Source organism: Mandrillus leucophaeus, unplaced genomic scaffold, assembly GCF_000951045.1.
Source record: "Mandrillus leucophaeus isolate KB7577 unplaced genomic scaffold, Mleu.le_1.0 Scaffold331, whole genome shotgun sequence".
NCBI lineage: Eukaryota > Metazoa > Chordata > Mammalia > Primates > Cercopithecidae > Mandrillus > Mandrillus leucophaeus.
This window is the reverse complement of record NW_012103488.1, coordinates 1780855-1796182: the sequence shown is the minus strand read 5'-3', so window position 1 is coordinate 1796182 and position 15328 is coordinate 1780855. Positions and strand designations below refer to the sequence as shown.

The 15328-nt window shown below is 46.9% G+C and overlaps 1 protein-coding gene across 1 annotated transcript; it reads left to right on the top strand.

Annotated features, from left to right (window-relative positions):
• The first annotated feature begins 55 nt into the window (after positions 1 to 55).
• LOC105545524 (cytochrome P450 26A1) lies at positions 56 to 3272 on the top strand. Its single transcript, XM_011988474.1, has 6 exons — positions 56 to 282; positions 529 to 819; positions 899 to 1057; positions 1579 to 1713; positions 2315 to 2467; positions 2739 to 3272. The coding sequence occupies exons 1-6, from the start codon at positions 76 to 78 to the stop codon at positions 3078 to 3080; spliced, it is 1287 nt and encodes a 428-aa protein (XP_011843864.1). The 5' UTR covers positions 56 to 75; the 3' UTR covers positions 3081 to 3272.
• The last annotated feature ends 12056 nt before the right edge of the window (positions 3273 to 15328 follow it).

Below are 15328 nucleotides of genomic sequence, written 5' to 3'. Positions count from 1 at the left end.
GCGGCGCTCCCCGGCGCCCCCTCATGCCCGCCTCTCTCCTCGGCCTTCCTCCCACAGCGGAGGAAGTTCCTGCAGATGAAGCGCAGGAAATACGGCTTCATCTACAAGACGCATCTGTTCGGGCGGCCCACCGTGCGGGTGATGGGCGCGGACAATGTGCGGCGCATCTTGCTCGGAGAGCACCGGCTGGTGTCGGTCCACTGGCCAGTGTCGGTGCGCACCATTCTGGGATCTGGCTGCCTCTCTAACCTGCACGACTCCTCGCACAAGCAGCGCAAGAAGGTGGGGGCGGGAGGCGACGGATGGACAGGGAAGGGGACCCCATTTATGACAGGAATTCCGGCTGGTGGATGCTGGGCGCGGGCTAGCAGCTTGAGGTAGGCTAGGACCCTCTGCCAGCTCCAGGTTAGCTTTCCCAGCTCGGAGAGTGCCATGTGTCTGGCAGGACTGGGGGTGTCTGGAAGGGGACGGCGGTAGACGAGAGGGGCGGATGGAGGGTTTTAACGCTCTCCGCTCCTCGGGGCTCAGGTGATTATGCGGGCCTTCAGCCGCGAGGCACTCGAGTGCTACGTGCCGGTGATCACCGAGGAAGTGGGCAGCAGCCTGGAGCAGTGGCTGAGCTGCGGCGAGCGCGGCCTCCTGGTCTACCCCGAGGTGAAGCGCCTCATGTTCCGAATAGCCATGCGCATCCTACTGGGCTGCGAACCCCAACTGGCCGGCGACGGGGACGCCGAGCAGCAGCTTGTGGAGGCCTTCGAGGAAATGACCCGCAATCTCTTCTCACTGCCCATCGACGTGCCCTTCAGCGGGCTGTACCGGGTAAGGGCGGCAAACGGGCTGTGGACTAGGGGCGCGGGACCCGGGCATCTGCTCACCTCCGCGCGCTCTCTGCGCTCAGGGCATGAAGGCACGGAACCTCATTCACGCGCGCATCGAGCAGAACATTCGCGCCAAGATCTGTGGGCTGCGGGCATCCGAGGCGGGCAGGGGCTGCAAAGACGCGCTGCAGCTGTTGATCGAGCACTCGTGGGAGAGGGGAGAGCGGCTGGACATGCAGGTGAGTGACAGCTTCAGACCAGGCATTGCGGAGTTTGGTCCCCTGGCTTTCCAAGCGTGGTTCCTGGGGCCCCCAAATCGCGCGCCTGGGACCCAGCTTTCTGGAGTGGGCGGCCCTCTCAGACTACAGCGATGGAATTCCGAAGGCTGAGACACCGGGTCAGGAGAGCTGCGGAAGGGGCTGCGGCGGAACTGAGAGCGTCCCCTAACTTTTCCAGGCTTCAAAGGGAAAGTTGGAATTTGCAAAAATGTTAATAAAGAACCTTGCGATTTTAATAAAACTAAGACTTTAACTCAGGAGTTTCCGGTAGAGTGGGGTCGTACTCGCCTTACTGCTCTAGCTGAACTAAAGGGACTTTGCATTTTGTTTAAAGATATTGCTTTCCTTGACTTTCTGTCAGCAAAACATTTAGCCCTTTTAGTCTTCCCTCCAGAAATCTAAGTTCGATTCTGAGTAATCCTTCTGTCAAACCGCACGCAGACTTGTGGACTTGTGAGAACGTGGATCTTACTCTATTTTAGGCACTAAAGCAATCTTCAACCGAACTCCTCTTCGGAGGACACGAAACCACGGCCAGTGCAGCCACATCTCTGATCACTTACCTGGGGCTCTACCCACATGTTCTCCAGAAAGTGCGAGAAGAGCTCAAGAGTAAGGTAGGGAGACTGGGACTGGGGGTGTCCTTACTAGCTTAGGAAATTCAGCTGCTCCCTAGCCAACTTCCGAATAAGTCATTGTGCTGCCTTCATTGAGTGTTTTGAAAGTGCAGGGCCCAGGGCTGTGTGAGCCAGTGGGGAGAATTAGCTTTGTGAATAAACAGGATGGAGTCTTGAGCTGTGATCCCACTTACGCAGGGTTTGACCTTGTATTCATTTTGACCCCTCCTCCACCTTTTGCTGAACCGAGGAGATTCTCAGATAGGTTCCACTTTCTTGAATTGGTGTGTCCGAGGGCATACATAGTGTGATCAGTGTGAATAGCTGATTAGTGTGGGTGGTGGTGAGTGGGAGGGTTGTGGGGGGCGGGGCGAGGGGAGAAACTTGGCCCTTCTAACTGGTGAGCAGCATTCTCTTGGGATTGTAAATAGATAGTGAATTTGGGCAGGCCAATGGCCACTAGCTGCTGTTTCCCCCTCCCAGTCTCTCCCATCATGGGGCCCTTTGGGTTTAGTCTCCACTTAAGCCCTGTTTACGTCTGCTGGGATGATTTTATTGGAACACAAAATAACTGTTCACCTCTGTATGACTGTTTTGATAGGGTTTACTTTGCAAGAGCAATCAAGACAACAAGTTGGACATGGAAATTTTGGAACAACTTAAATACATCGGGTGTGTTATTAAGGAGACCCTTCGACTGAATCCCCCAGTTCCAGGAGGGTTTCGGGTTGCTCTGAAGACTTTTGAGTTAAATGTAAGTTAAAATTCTCTTCTCCCTCCCTTTTGTTGTGGTTTAAAAAACTCCTCTTGCTTCCTTCCCTATGCTGTGGCTGCAGTTCTTACGCTTTTGATAATTGTTCTGCCCTATATGAAGGTGTGTTTCAGCAACCTGGGTCCACCTTTCTCTTTCTACCTCTCCCTTGCTTTTAGCTCATAATTTTCCCCAAAGATATCAGTGACTGCTTTTTGTTGTTGAAAGTTAAATTCCAGTTTGTCAGCCCTTGGGGTTTCATAATCTTTTGCAGGGATACCAGATTCCCAAGGGCTGGAATGTTATCTACAGTATCTGTGATACTCATGATGTGGCAGAGATCTTCACCAACAAGGAAGAATTTAATCCTGACCGATTCATGCTGCCTCACCCAGAGGATGCATCCAGGTTCAGCTTCATTCCATTTGGAGGAGGCCTTAGGAGCTGTGTTGGCAAAGAATTTGCAAAAATTCTTCTCAAAATATTTACAGTGGAGCTGGCCAGGCATTGTGACTGGCAGCTTCTAAATGGACCTCCTACAATGAAAACCAGTCCCACCGTGTATCCTGTGGACAATCTCCCTGCAAGATTCACCCATTTCCATGGGGAAATCTGATGAGCTTGAATGCTCAAACCTCAGACTTATTTCAAGTGTACATATGAGTTTTTAAGGAGTGTTGTGTTGACTTTGTATTTAATTTCTAAATGTATATTATAATATTTATGTGTTTTGACTATATTACCACAATCTTTAAATATTAAAATAATGAATTTGTATTATTTCCAAATAAAGTAAAATTTGAAGGTACTTTTCTGGTATTTAAGATTCCTGTCGGGTAAAATTCAGCAGTTTAATATTTGCTTAGTGTATTTAACCAGATTTTACAATGCCCACCTGGGCTTATCTGTGCATCTCTGTTTTCTGTGAGAAGAAATCTTAGCTGCTTTTTATGTTAACAGTTATTAGAAAATACATGTCTGTGTGTGTTATTCCAGACGTTTCTCTGTAAATTCTTCTACAGTCATTTAGATTCCCTATTTGGAAAATTGATCCAAGTTAATTAAAAATTTTTTTTGGTTTGCTTTACTTTAGGGAAAAAGGTAACACTGAGAACTGTCATTCTAACCCCTCCAGCTCATCTAACATGTCATAAACATAATAAATCTGTTCTCTGAAGTGAAGGTTTTAGATAAGACAAAGCCAGTCACTCCAGTTATGGACAGTTCTTGACTAAAATGAGACCAGAAATCACTGGCGTGTCACCTTTACTTAGAAGTTGCATATGGAAACAGTATTAGGAAAGGTGCATCTCTGGTTTAGATAAGCTGAGCCCAGGTTTTCTTTATTCAAAATGAGGCAGGAGGAGCAGATTTAGCAAACTGACAGATAAAGTTTTTATCTATCCCAGGCAATAGGGTGTGAGCCTGACATGACTGATAAAATGGCCCAGTCATGACCCTGTGAACCTTGGCTAACCTCCGTGAAAGCGCAGTTTTGTCACATTTCTGACCCTGGCATAGCCACGGTCTGAACTGAAGGCCAGACTCTCAATCCAGAAAGGTTAGCCCTGGTGACTTGCTTATGCAAGCACATTTTCGGTTTTGGAATGGCACAATCTGCTCACTGAACCTCTGATGACTTGTAGGTTTTAAACTTTACATTTTTCATTACAATTTTAGAATTTGGCAATGCTGCAGAAACCAGGTGGTCTAAATAGGTGTTTGAAAAGTGTTCTGTCTACAGTTACAGTTATGTGTTCTACCTGACTGTAGTTTTTTAGGTAGAACTTGGGTTGTTCTTATTGTTGGACTACTCTGAATTTTAAAGGATGTTTATGTAATAACTCATAATGCCTTCTAATGCCATTAAAAAATGAGACATTACAGGCTATATAGTTTCAGCCAAAGCTTTAGTGTACTATAGCGTGCATAGATGACTCTTCTACCCCTAACATTTGTCCATACATTTCCAGCTAGGAGCATGCTAGACTGAGGGCGTAATTATTTCAGATAATTTATACAAAGGCATTTTTAAATTCAATTTAATTTATTTATTTTTCGAGACAGAGTTTCACTCTGCACCCAGGCTGGAGTGTAGTGGCATGATCTTGGCTCACTGCAACCTCCGCCTCCTGGGTTCAAGTGATTCACCTGCCTCAGCCTCCAAGTAACTGGGATTATAGGTGCACACCACCATGCCCAGCTAATTTTTGTAATTTTGGTAGAGACGGGGGGTTCCACCATGTTGACCAGGGTGGTCTTGAACCACTGACCTCAGGTGATCCGCCCACCTTGGCCTCCCAGAATGCTGGGATTACAGTTGTGAGCCACTGCGCCCGGCACAAAGCCATTTTACAGGGTTTTTTTTTTTTTTTTTTTTAAACAATCTTGCCCTGTAGCCCAGGCTGGAGTGCAGTGGTGCAATCTCAGCTCACTGCAACCTCCACCTAACGGCTTCAAGTGATTCTTGTGCCTCAGCCACCTGAGTAGCTGGGACTATAGGTGCATGCCACCATGCCCGGCTAATTTTTGTATTTTGGGTAGAGATTTGGTTTCACCACATTGGCCAGGCTGGTCTCGAACTCCTGACCTCAAGTGATTCATCCACCTCGGCCTCCCAAAGTGCTGGGATTACAGACATGAGCCACCGTGCCCCACCTAAAAGAGTTTTAATACTTTTCATTCTTTTGGAGGACAGCTGGCCTTTAAAACACTATCTTCGCTGACTCGGTGGCTCTGTTTCTCTGTGAGTGTGGTGCAGTTGGAAATCTGAGCCATCTTAACATATCATTCATTTTTTAATCTGGGGCGCTTCGAGGAAAATGCTTCTGGTTTGCATTTCCCAGGGCTAGATTTAGCCCAATTATCCTGATCAGTTACAGAGTAGCAAAGAATTCATCTTGAAAATATGTTAAAAACACAATCTTTGATCATGTGCTTCGTGCAGAGTAAAAGCAGTCTGGAAGCGTGTGAGCAAGGCTGCTGTCTTGGACAATGGGCCTAGGTTACATCTCTCTGGGTCAAGCATGTTTTATGGCACAGGCACCTCTGGGCTGGTGTCCACGTGATGGAGAAATGATGTAGATTTGGCCAAAACTGTGGAAGGAGGGGACATGACCCCTCTTGGACTCACTCTGGAAAATGACCCTTTGGGCTCCTAGCAGCATGGTGTAGCGATAGGGGTGCTGTGCTGTCCAGGACTGCGGGTGGATGGCCAAGCTGATGCCCTCTGCTTCCCCTTGCACAATGCCCTTTGCCCTTGCTGCCTCCCATGTTCTCTTCAATCAGGAATGTGGTGCCACCAACCACAGACCACTGTCAGGACTGAGATGTGAAAGCCTGAGGCTTCAGCATTCAGAGGGATTGGAGCCTTTAACCTAGCAAGGTCCTTGGAGGCCCAGAGAGAGACTGTAGTTTTCCTGGGGCCACACAGGGAGTGGCAGAACCAGGAAAGACTTCCAGATGCCATTTTTTTTCTGCTTTCTTTTTTTAAACAGCTAATAACACTTGCCCGATTTCTTTCTAACTCGTTGTTGCCAGACACATAATCCAGGGGCCTCAACTTCCTAACTTCGTTTTATGTCCCCTGCTACCACTCCCGTGACAGCACAGATCAGTTCTCTTGCAGGTCCCCAGAGGCGGTTGGTGAAATGGGAGCACTGAGAGGAGGTGGCTGCTCCCGGAGACTCCCTGTCCCCTGTTAGGGTTTCAGTGCTTTTTTGCACCGTGTTACTCTCCAGAGATCCACAAGGGGGCGGGCTTCTCCCTTCTATGCCAGGCTCAGAGGCCAGTGGTTTTCCCCACCAGTGTCCACGAATTCCAGTGTCCAAGACTCTGGCCCAGGGCCCACTTTTACCTCGAACTATGAGAAGCTACAGGCCACCCAGGGCTTAGGAAGTACTTAGCACCAGGCCTGGTCAAGGCTGCCTGGCCCCTCTGGAAGGGGTCACCCCAGGCTGGGCTGACCTGCGCGTCTTACAGATCCTGAAGCAGCCGCCAACCCTTGGTGGTCTGTGGGGTTAGTGGCCCAGGTTTCCAGCATTGCCCCCACACTGCCCACGTGTGACTTATGCTGCTTTCACTCTACCTGGAAAATGAGGGACCAGGGAGCGCAGTTTACAAAGAACGCGGGTAAACTAGTCAGTGTCCGGATGACCGCAACCATGTGGGGGAGCCACCGCACAAAAGCACCTAGGGAGGAACGAGGGAAGTATAGGGAGGTTGCAGTGGCTCCTTCAGACAGTCAAACGGCTGCTGTAGTCAACACAGGCTCAGACCCGTTCTGAGGGACAGAGCATGAGCCTAGGAGGGTATCTCCACCTCCTGAAATATGCTGGAAGGCAGGAACTGTGTCTCATTGTTCTAATCGTATACATGTAATCCATTTTCACATACTTCTACAACCTCCCCTGGAATGTACACGTAGTAGGTGTTCTCGGGAAGAAAAAGCTTCTTGGGGCCAATTGACACCATTTACCTTATGTTTCTCCAACTTACATGGTGCCATGTTTTTCTTTGAAAAGTGAAACTTTCATCCTTGAAAAATCTCAGCGGCTGCAAGCATACACGGCTGTGGTTTAACAGCATGTCACATTCCTGAAACCGATGCTCCACGGGTATTTGGCCAAACAAGCTTTCCTTCCTTTGAAGTAGAGTCAATTCGAGTTAGAACCCTGGGACAGGGATGAAGACTCAGCCCGGGACTACTTGGTGGGTTTTCTGGGTGAGACATATCATTTTGCAATATTCATAACCACGCACCCTCAGCACAGAAGCTGCCCCACACTGTAAGATTTCTCACTGCTGCGGAGCCCTCCCTTAGTACGTTGAGGAGTTAGAAACCTGTTCACGCCTTTAGGATGGTAGATGCTTCAAGATTTTCGTTTTGTTTTTTGTTTTGAGACGGAGTCTCACTCTGTTGCCAGGCTAGAGTACAGTGACACGATCTCAGCTCATTGCAACCTCCGCCTCCCAGGTTCAAGCAATTCTTTTGCCTCAACCTCCCCAGTAGCTGGGATTACAGGCATGCTCCACCACGCCCAGCTAATTTTTGTAGTTTTAGTAGAGACGGGATTTCACCATGTTGGTAAGGATGGTCTCAATCTCTTGACCTCGTGATCCGCCGGCCTCGGCCTCCCAAAGTGCTGGGATTATAGGCATGAGCTACCGCGCTTCCCTGCTTCAAGATTTTATCTGAAGTCACTAATGAGTTCACTTAAATGTATTGTGAAAAGAGGACCAGGTGCTTTGCTTATAATAGATATGTGACAAAACAAATTTGTTAAGTACAGCCAAATCAATTCATTGACTCGTTCATTAAGTACAGCCATATTGTCCAATATAACAATGACTTAATGATAGATGGGGGCATTCAGTATTCCGAAATTGAAAGTTCATTTAATGTCAGGTAGTCACAGACTTTTAGAGCCATAAAGGAGGACAGATAATCTGGCCCCTTAGTTTACAGTTGAGAAACTTGAGGTTGAAAGAAATTTTAGGTTACAAGAGAGAATGTGCCCAGCACACTGTAGGTACTCGAGCCTGCTCTCAGCTTAAAAAAAAAAAAAAAAAAAAAATCAACTGTATTGTTTACTTATATACGTGTCAGAGAAAAAAATGCAGGTGAGCAGGCTATTTGAGACCAAATAGTTCTTATTTGTCATGATACTGCTGAGAGTGTGTGGACTCTGGGAGGTGTCGTGAGAACTTGGAATTTTGTGGCCTCAGAGAATTTGACACAAAACCTGGCAGAAGGTACAGATTACTGGCATTTATGGTGGGGGTGGGTGCTGAAGCCTTCACATTGGTAGAGATGGACTTTCAGATCGTTTGAGTCCCTTCTGCTAAACAGTAGATAATGAGTTTTAAAGGCAAGAGCACACCGGGCATGGTAGCTCACGCCTATAATTCCAGCACTTTGGGAGGCTGAGGTGGGTGGATCACGAGGTCAGCAGTTGGAGACCAGCCTGACCAACATGGTGAAACCCCGTCTCTACTAAAAATACAAAACAATTAGCTGGGCGTGGTGATGAGCACCTGTAATCCCAGCGACTTGGGAGGCTGAGGCAGGAGACTCGCTTGAAACTGGAAGGCGGAGGTTGCAGTGAGCTGAGACTGCGCCACTGCACTCCAGCCTGGGCATTAAGAGCAAAACTCCATCTCAAAAAAAAAAAAAAAAAAAAAAGGCAAGAGCACTTCCTTGTGAGAAACAGGGGTTCTCAGACTTTACGGGGCATCAGAATCATCCGGAGGGCTGGCTTAAACAAGGATGATTGCCCATTCCAGAGTTTCTGGGTTGATCCAAGAATTTGCACTTCTAATAAGTTCCCAGGTGATGCTGATGCTGTTGGTCCGGGGACCGTGCTTTGAGTACCATTGGTGTAAAGGCTTCTCATCTGTGGGTCAAGGACCGCAGACTTAGGAGGGCTGGCAGATAATGTTAACAAGTAATGTGAGCCAGGTGGAGAGACAGTAGGATTATGGTGGGCGTGCTGCTGATGTGAGCTTCCCTCTAAAGTGGGCAGTTGCTGCTCAGTGCTGACCTACTCTTGACCTGTAGGAATGAAGACCTCGGTTTGAAACTCTTTCAGTGTTTCAGGAAGTGCTAGAAATCCAGGTTTACGTAAGGAATATATAAAGGGAATATCATGTTTTTTTAGATGTTGGTGGCTAATTACCTTTTTAAAAACTGTGCAGGCAAAATAAAACTTGTTTGTGGCCCTGCTGGTGGCCAGTTTGCAACTTCTTGGGTCTTTGATCTTTGGAGAGTTTTTAGAGTGCTTAATCAAAAGTGGCTTAGCTGAGTGGGTCTGTTTCAGAGTCTGGCATAAAGTTGCAGTTAAGATGTGGGCCAGGTTGCAGTCATCTGAAGTCTTGACTGAGGCTGGAGGGTCTGTTTCCAAGATGGCTCCTTCATATGGCTGTTAGCAGGAGGTCTCAGTACCTTGCTATGTGATTCTCTCCACAGGGCTGCTGGGGTATCCCCATGGCATGGCACTTGGCTTTCCCCAGAGCAAGTGATCAAAGAACAAACAAAACAGCAAGATCAGGGCCTCAGTACTTTTTATGACTTAGCCTTGAAAGTCATACTTCTTAATGTCTACAATATTCCATTGATTACACAGGTTAGCTGTATCCAATGCAGGAGAGAAGCACACAGGGCATGAATGCCAGGGGGCGAGAATCACTGGGAGTTATCTTGGAGGCTGGCTGTCATAGTGAGTTTTGTTTTGTTTGTTTGTTTTGTTTTTGTTTTGAGACAGGGTCTTGCTCTGTCGCTTAGGCTGGAGTACAGTGGCGTGATCAAGGCTCACTGCAGCCTCGATCTCCTGGTCCCCACCAAACCTCTCACCTTGGCCTCTTGAGCAGCTCAGGGCCACAGGTATGTGCCACCAGGCCTGACTAATTAAAAAAAAAAAAAAGAGGTAGAGACAGAATGTCACTATGTTGCCCAGGCCGGTCTTAAACTCCGGGGCTCAAGCAGTCCTCCTGCCTTTGCCTCACAAAGTGTTGGGATTATAAACGTGAGCCACTGTGCCTGGCCTATAGTGAGTTTTTCTTTTTTTTTTTTTTTTTTTTTTTTTTTTTTTTTTGAGATGGAGTCTCCCTCTGTCACCCAGGCTGGAGTGCAGTGGCACGATATTGGCTCACTGCAACCTCTGCCTCCCAGGTTCAAGTAATTCTCCCTGCCTTAGCCTCCCGATTAGCAGGGATTAGAAGTATGTGCCACCATGCCTAGCTAATTTTTGTATTTTTTAGTAGAAATGGGGTTTTGCCATGTTAGCCAGGCTGGTCTTGAACTCCTGACCTCAAGTGATCCGCCCATCTTGGGCTCCCAAAGTGCTGGGATTACAGGCATGAGCCACCGTGCCTGGCCCATAATGAGTTTTTCACTGGTTGTATAGACTCTTTCCCTGACTTCTCTTTAAGTCACTTTCATCTTGTTTCTGAGTAGTCCTTGATTCCTACTATTGTCATTGTGACCTGTCATCCATAGATACTTAGAGTTACCATCAGAAAAAAAACATGTTACAGAATTTCTCAGCTGGATGCAGTCTACAGGGTCATCCAGGACAAAGTTGCAAGTTGGAGACTCTCGGGTAGAGCCTGAGTGAGCAGGTGTTTAAGTTCTGTTTGCCAAAGTTTTCAACTAGCCAATTTCATTCATTTATGTTTTCAGGCCTCTGAGTCATCTGAACTTGAGCTAATACAACCCCTAGGGTGACCAACTGTCCTGGTTTGCCTGGGACTCAAGGGTTTCTTGGGACTGGGGACTTTCAGTGCCAAAACTTGGATAGTCCTGGGATTCAGTTCAGACAGTAGATGTGAATTGATCTGATCCTTACAACTCGAAGTGTGGTCCATGGGTCAGCAGCATCTGTATCACCTGTTTGCTTATTGGAGCTGCAACATCTCAGGCCCCACCCCAGACCTAATGAATCAATCTGCAGTGTAACAAGAGCCCCAGGGGAACTGTGTGTACACTAAGGTTTGAGACTCTCCGGATGGAAACAAAACCTCAACTTGGGCTCTCTGAGGATTCCAATTTGCTGTCTCTGTAGGTAAAATGGACTTAACAATGATCCACTTGTGCTGTGGTAATCAGACCTTGACATACACGTTGTATTTTTGGTTCCTGCCTCCCCATAACCCCCCAGAGGAAAGACAGCTAAAATGTAATTGCTGGAAGGAAACTAAAAGTCCCAGCTCTCACCTGGGTTTGAGCTGTGGTTTTCACAAAATACTTTTAATGGTTGAAATTTTCCCCCTCCTGAAACAAAATGCCATGAACAACACAGATAAGGGGAGATGGCTGGGCATTTAGGTTATTTCCAGTTCCTGACATTCCAGGCAACGTGTACGAAGTATCCTGCATGCGCAGCCTTATGTATACACTAGTGCTGTATTTCTGGGGTTTGGTTCCTGAAAGCGAGGTTGCTGGGTCACTGAGGGTGTGCATTTAAAATGGTAATGGATATCAAAAAAGGTGCCCATCCAAAGAGGAGTGCTTGAAAAAGAGTGGTGTATTTATGTTATGGAAAATGATGGTGCCATAGTGGAGTACATACAGTAAACATCCGTTGACCTTGAGGGATGGCTATGACATGCCATCACACGGGGAGCATAAGTTGCAGAGGGACGTGGCTAGTTGGGGAAGAATTGAGGAGGATATTCTGCAAGGTGATCATTCACATTTTCTGAATACATTCATGGATGTTTCTTCTGGTTGTAAAGAATGTGTTGATTTTGTAATTCAGAATTTTAGGAGAGAGAAAAAGTGGAGGTGCAGTGGTGGGAGTGGACAAGACTCTAGAGATCAGCTGTCAGTCTTCCCTTTCAACCCACCTTTCCTGTCTCCACCCATCACCTCCAACCTTCCTTCTCCCTACTTTCAGAAGCATAGTCTCTTGTCAGTTGCAAAAAGACAACTTTTGCAACTTTTGATTGGCTGAGCGCAGGCCAGGTGCCCATGACTGGGCTGCCAGTGGAAGGAGAGGGAATGTCTGACTTCTTTTGTCTAAGGGGCCCCTGTTGCCCACCTATGACGGCTTGTAGCCCCAACTGCTGCCCCAAATAGGAGGTGTATTGTAATGCTATTTGGCCCCTAATCAACAACTAAGGTAGAAAAATCTTATAGCTCTACCCTTTTGAAAACCCCCAGGCATTTGGGGAAGCAGTTCTGAGTTAATCAGCCTGATTTTTGTAGCATGCAAGGACAACTAACAGCCAAAATTCATTGAGCATTTATTATAAGTGCCAAGTATTTCACACCGTTTCATACACGTGACAATATCCGTGATGCAGACACAATGTTTAACATCCCTTGTGTTAATGGAGCCACTGTTGGATTACTTGCCCAGAGTCACGCAGCTAGTAAGTGGTAGAGCCAGGGTTTGAACCAAGGCCATCTGAGTAAAAGGTTCTAATGATTACACTGCACTGTATGTGCTAGGTTTATAGAATTTGAAACTGGCACAGATAATGATTCCTCTGCCCTCCCCACCCCTTCCCGACGGAGTCTCACTCTGTCGCCCAGGCTGGAGTGCAGTGGTGAGATCTCGGCTCACTACAACTTCCACCTCCCAGGTTCAAGCAATTCTCCCACCTCAGCCTCCCTACTAGTTGGGACTACAGGCACATACCACCATGCCTGGTTAATTTTTGTATTTGTAGTAGAGACAGGGTTTCACCATGTTGACCAGGCTGGTCTCAAACTCCTAACCTCAAGTGATCCACCCTCGTCGGCCTCCCAAAGTGCTGGAATCACAGGTGTGAATCACTGTGCTGGCCTAGGATTCCTATTTCCACTGAGCACTTAGTATGTACCAGGAACTGTCCTTACCACTTTGCATGAATCAATTCATTTAATCTTCACAACAACCCCAAATGAGAAAACTAAAACTCAGAGATATCAGCAACTCACCCAGCGCCCCTCAGCTAGTAGGGGACACAGTCGAGGTTCAAGTCAGAAAATCTATTTCCAGAGCCCACACAACAGACTCTCCAGGGCCATTTGCTCCTTTTATTTATCAACACACCAATATGCTTTTTTTCTTCTGCATGGATCTGAAAGCAGTTCTCTTAGGGGATACAGAAATTTAGACAATTATTAAGATAATTCAACTATAGTTCTGGGTTTTATTTCAATTTTCTGTTCCATTTTGATACCAAGGATCTGGCCCGAAGCTGATATCAGCTAAAATAATTTAAACTAAAGCTGATCTCCATTGTCTGTGGGGTTTTGTTGGGAAGAAATCTGAAAAGACAAAGGAGGTATGTGTGTGATTGTGGACTGGGCAGTCCTAAATTTCCTTCATTATGGAAAATCATTATGATGATGGGAAAGAGTAAGAGAAGAAAAAGATTAATAGAATTTTCTTGTTAAATGCTGCACATATGAAACATAAAGATATGGCTGTTTTGCAGAGATTTATTCAAAAGAGTTTCTTTGCTAGAGGGAATGTGTTTTTCTAAGTGAAAATAGTTTATCCTCAATTTGAATTGCAAATCGTTCCAAAAGCAGAGTGAGAAGGCAGGCTAATGCCTGGCCGGAATGAGTTCTTTCTACTTTGTTTTATAAAAACTTCCTGAGACAAGCTTTTAAAAAAATTATAATTATTTTTAAAATTCAGGTATCCTCTTAGTCTAAATATTTTAGATAAATCAAAACAACCAGATAATTTTATACAATATCAACTTGTTTTAAGATTAAAAAACAAAAAAAAAGACACTTATTACCTCTGCAGCTGGATTATTAGAAACAGAAAATTGCAGGGTGTATTTGGCAAATGGTGACTCCAGAAATCAGATTGGTCTCTAGAGGATGAAACACATGATGGAGAACAGGGCTGCAGAAATGGGGAAAGGAGAGATGAATGAGCATTTGTGTGGCAAAGGCTGAGCGCTGTGCTAGTTGATTTATATTTATGTATGTTACCTCGGTTCGCAGTAACTCTAGATCGAGAAGCAGGAGCCCAGGTTTGAGAGCTGTGGTGATTGGGTACAGGCAAGGTCCCCAGGAGAGATGCAGACCAGGAGCAGATGCTGGTTTGGGGAAGGGATGCTGAGTCCTGTCTGGGCCTGTGGAGTGGAAAACCACAGGGCACTGGGTGGAAGTGTCACAGGCAGGTCTGCGTCTGCGGAGAGCTCCACCTGTGGAGTAGGCTTGGAGGGAGTGGATGACGTCAGCAGGGAGAAGGGGAATGGGCCAGAGGTGGATGGGCCAGAGAGGAAAGAGAGAGGCTGGGGAGCTGGGATCACAGAAGCCAAGGGAGGAGAGAGACTTTTGTTGTTTTGTTTTTTCAAAGATTCTTCAGGAGGTAACTCCAAAGGGCACTGAGCTTGATGTGGGCCTATGAAAGAGAGAACTCTAGGCTGGGCGCAGTGGCTCATGCTGTAATCCCAGCACTTTGGGAGGTCGAGGCGGGCAAATCATGAAGTCAGGAGTTCGAGACCAGCCTGACCAACATGGTGAAACCCCATTTCTACTAAAAATACAAAAATTAGCCAGGAGTGGTGGTGCACACCTGTGATCCCAACTACTCAGGAGGCTGAGGCAGGAGAATCACTTGAACCTGGGAGGCGGAGCTTGCAGTGAGCCGAGATTGCGCCACTGCACTCCAGCCTGGGCGACAGAGCGAGACTCCGTCTCAAAAAAAAAAAAAAAAAAGAAAGAAAAAAAAAAAGAAACAAACAAAGAAAGAAAAAAGAAAAAGAGAGCACTCTAAAGGGAAAGGGAGGCTGGGACATTGAACAAAAGGCAAGACTGGATTTTGAGGAGCCATGCTTTCATGATTAATAGAGGCAGGGAAAACTAAGATCTACTTATTCTCTCTGTCTTCCATCTTAATGAATATGGTGGTCTTCTTGCATGAATGAAAACACCATGTAATGAAATGGCATTTTATGAGCTTTAGGGAGGCAAGGAATGGGTCAACTCAGGTGAAGGAAGAGAAAAGAGGGGAGCCCCTGTGGAAGTGGGGCATGATTGCAGCCTGGTTTGGGGAGGGGCCTGGGGTCACCCAGTTCCCAGCATCCCACAGGGTCCCGTCTGGCACTGACACACACTGTGGCAGGAAAGCTGGAGGAACAGCTCAGGTGGGGCTGCGCTCTAGGCCCAACAGCCCCATTCTGTGCCTCATGCATTCAAGGCTGCCCATTCATGAGTGTGGCTTCTTCTGCCCACTGGTAAAGCAGCAGGGATTTAGGAATTTACTAGAGGAGCCTGGAGTTCCACCCAGTGCACCTACCATGAGTTTTATCAGCTCCTGGATCCTGGTAGTGGGGTGGCCACGGGCTGGGGACAGAGCAGATTTCAGGCTTCCAGAGGAACTTTCCTGTTCACACCCCTTGAGAACTTGGTGG

What these genes read in the sequence shown, in the direction of transcription:
- LOC105545524 (XM_011988474.1), top strand. Translation starts at nt 76, where the DNA reads ATGAAGCGCAGGAAATACGGCTTCATCTACAAGACGCATCTGTTCGGG. An exon ending in CGCACAAGCAGCGCAAGAAG is followed by an intron (nt 283 to 528) that starts GTGGGGGCGGGA and finishes CTCGGGGCTCAG; the next exon opens with GTGATTATGCGGGCCTTCAG. An exon ending in TGAAGACTTTTGAGTTAAAT is followed by an intron (nt 2,468 to 2,738) that starts GTAAGTTAAAAT and finishes AATCTTTTGCAG; the next exon opens with GGATACCAGATTCCCAAGGG.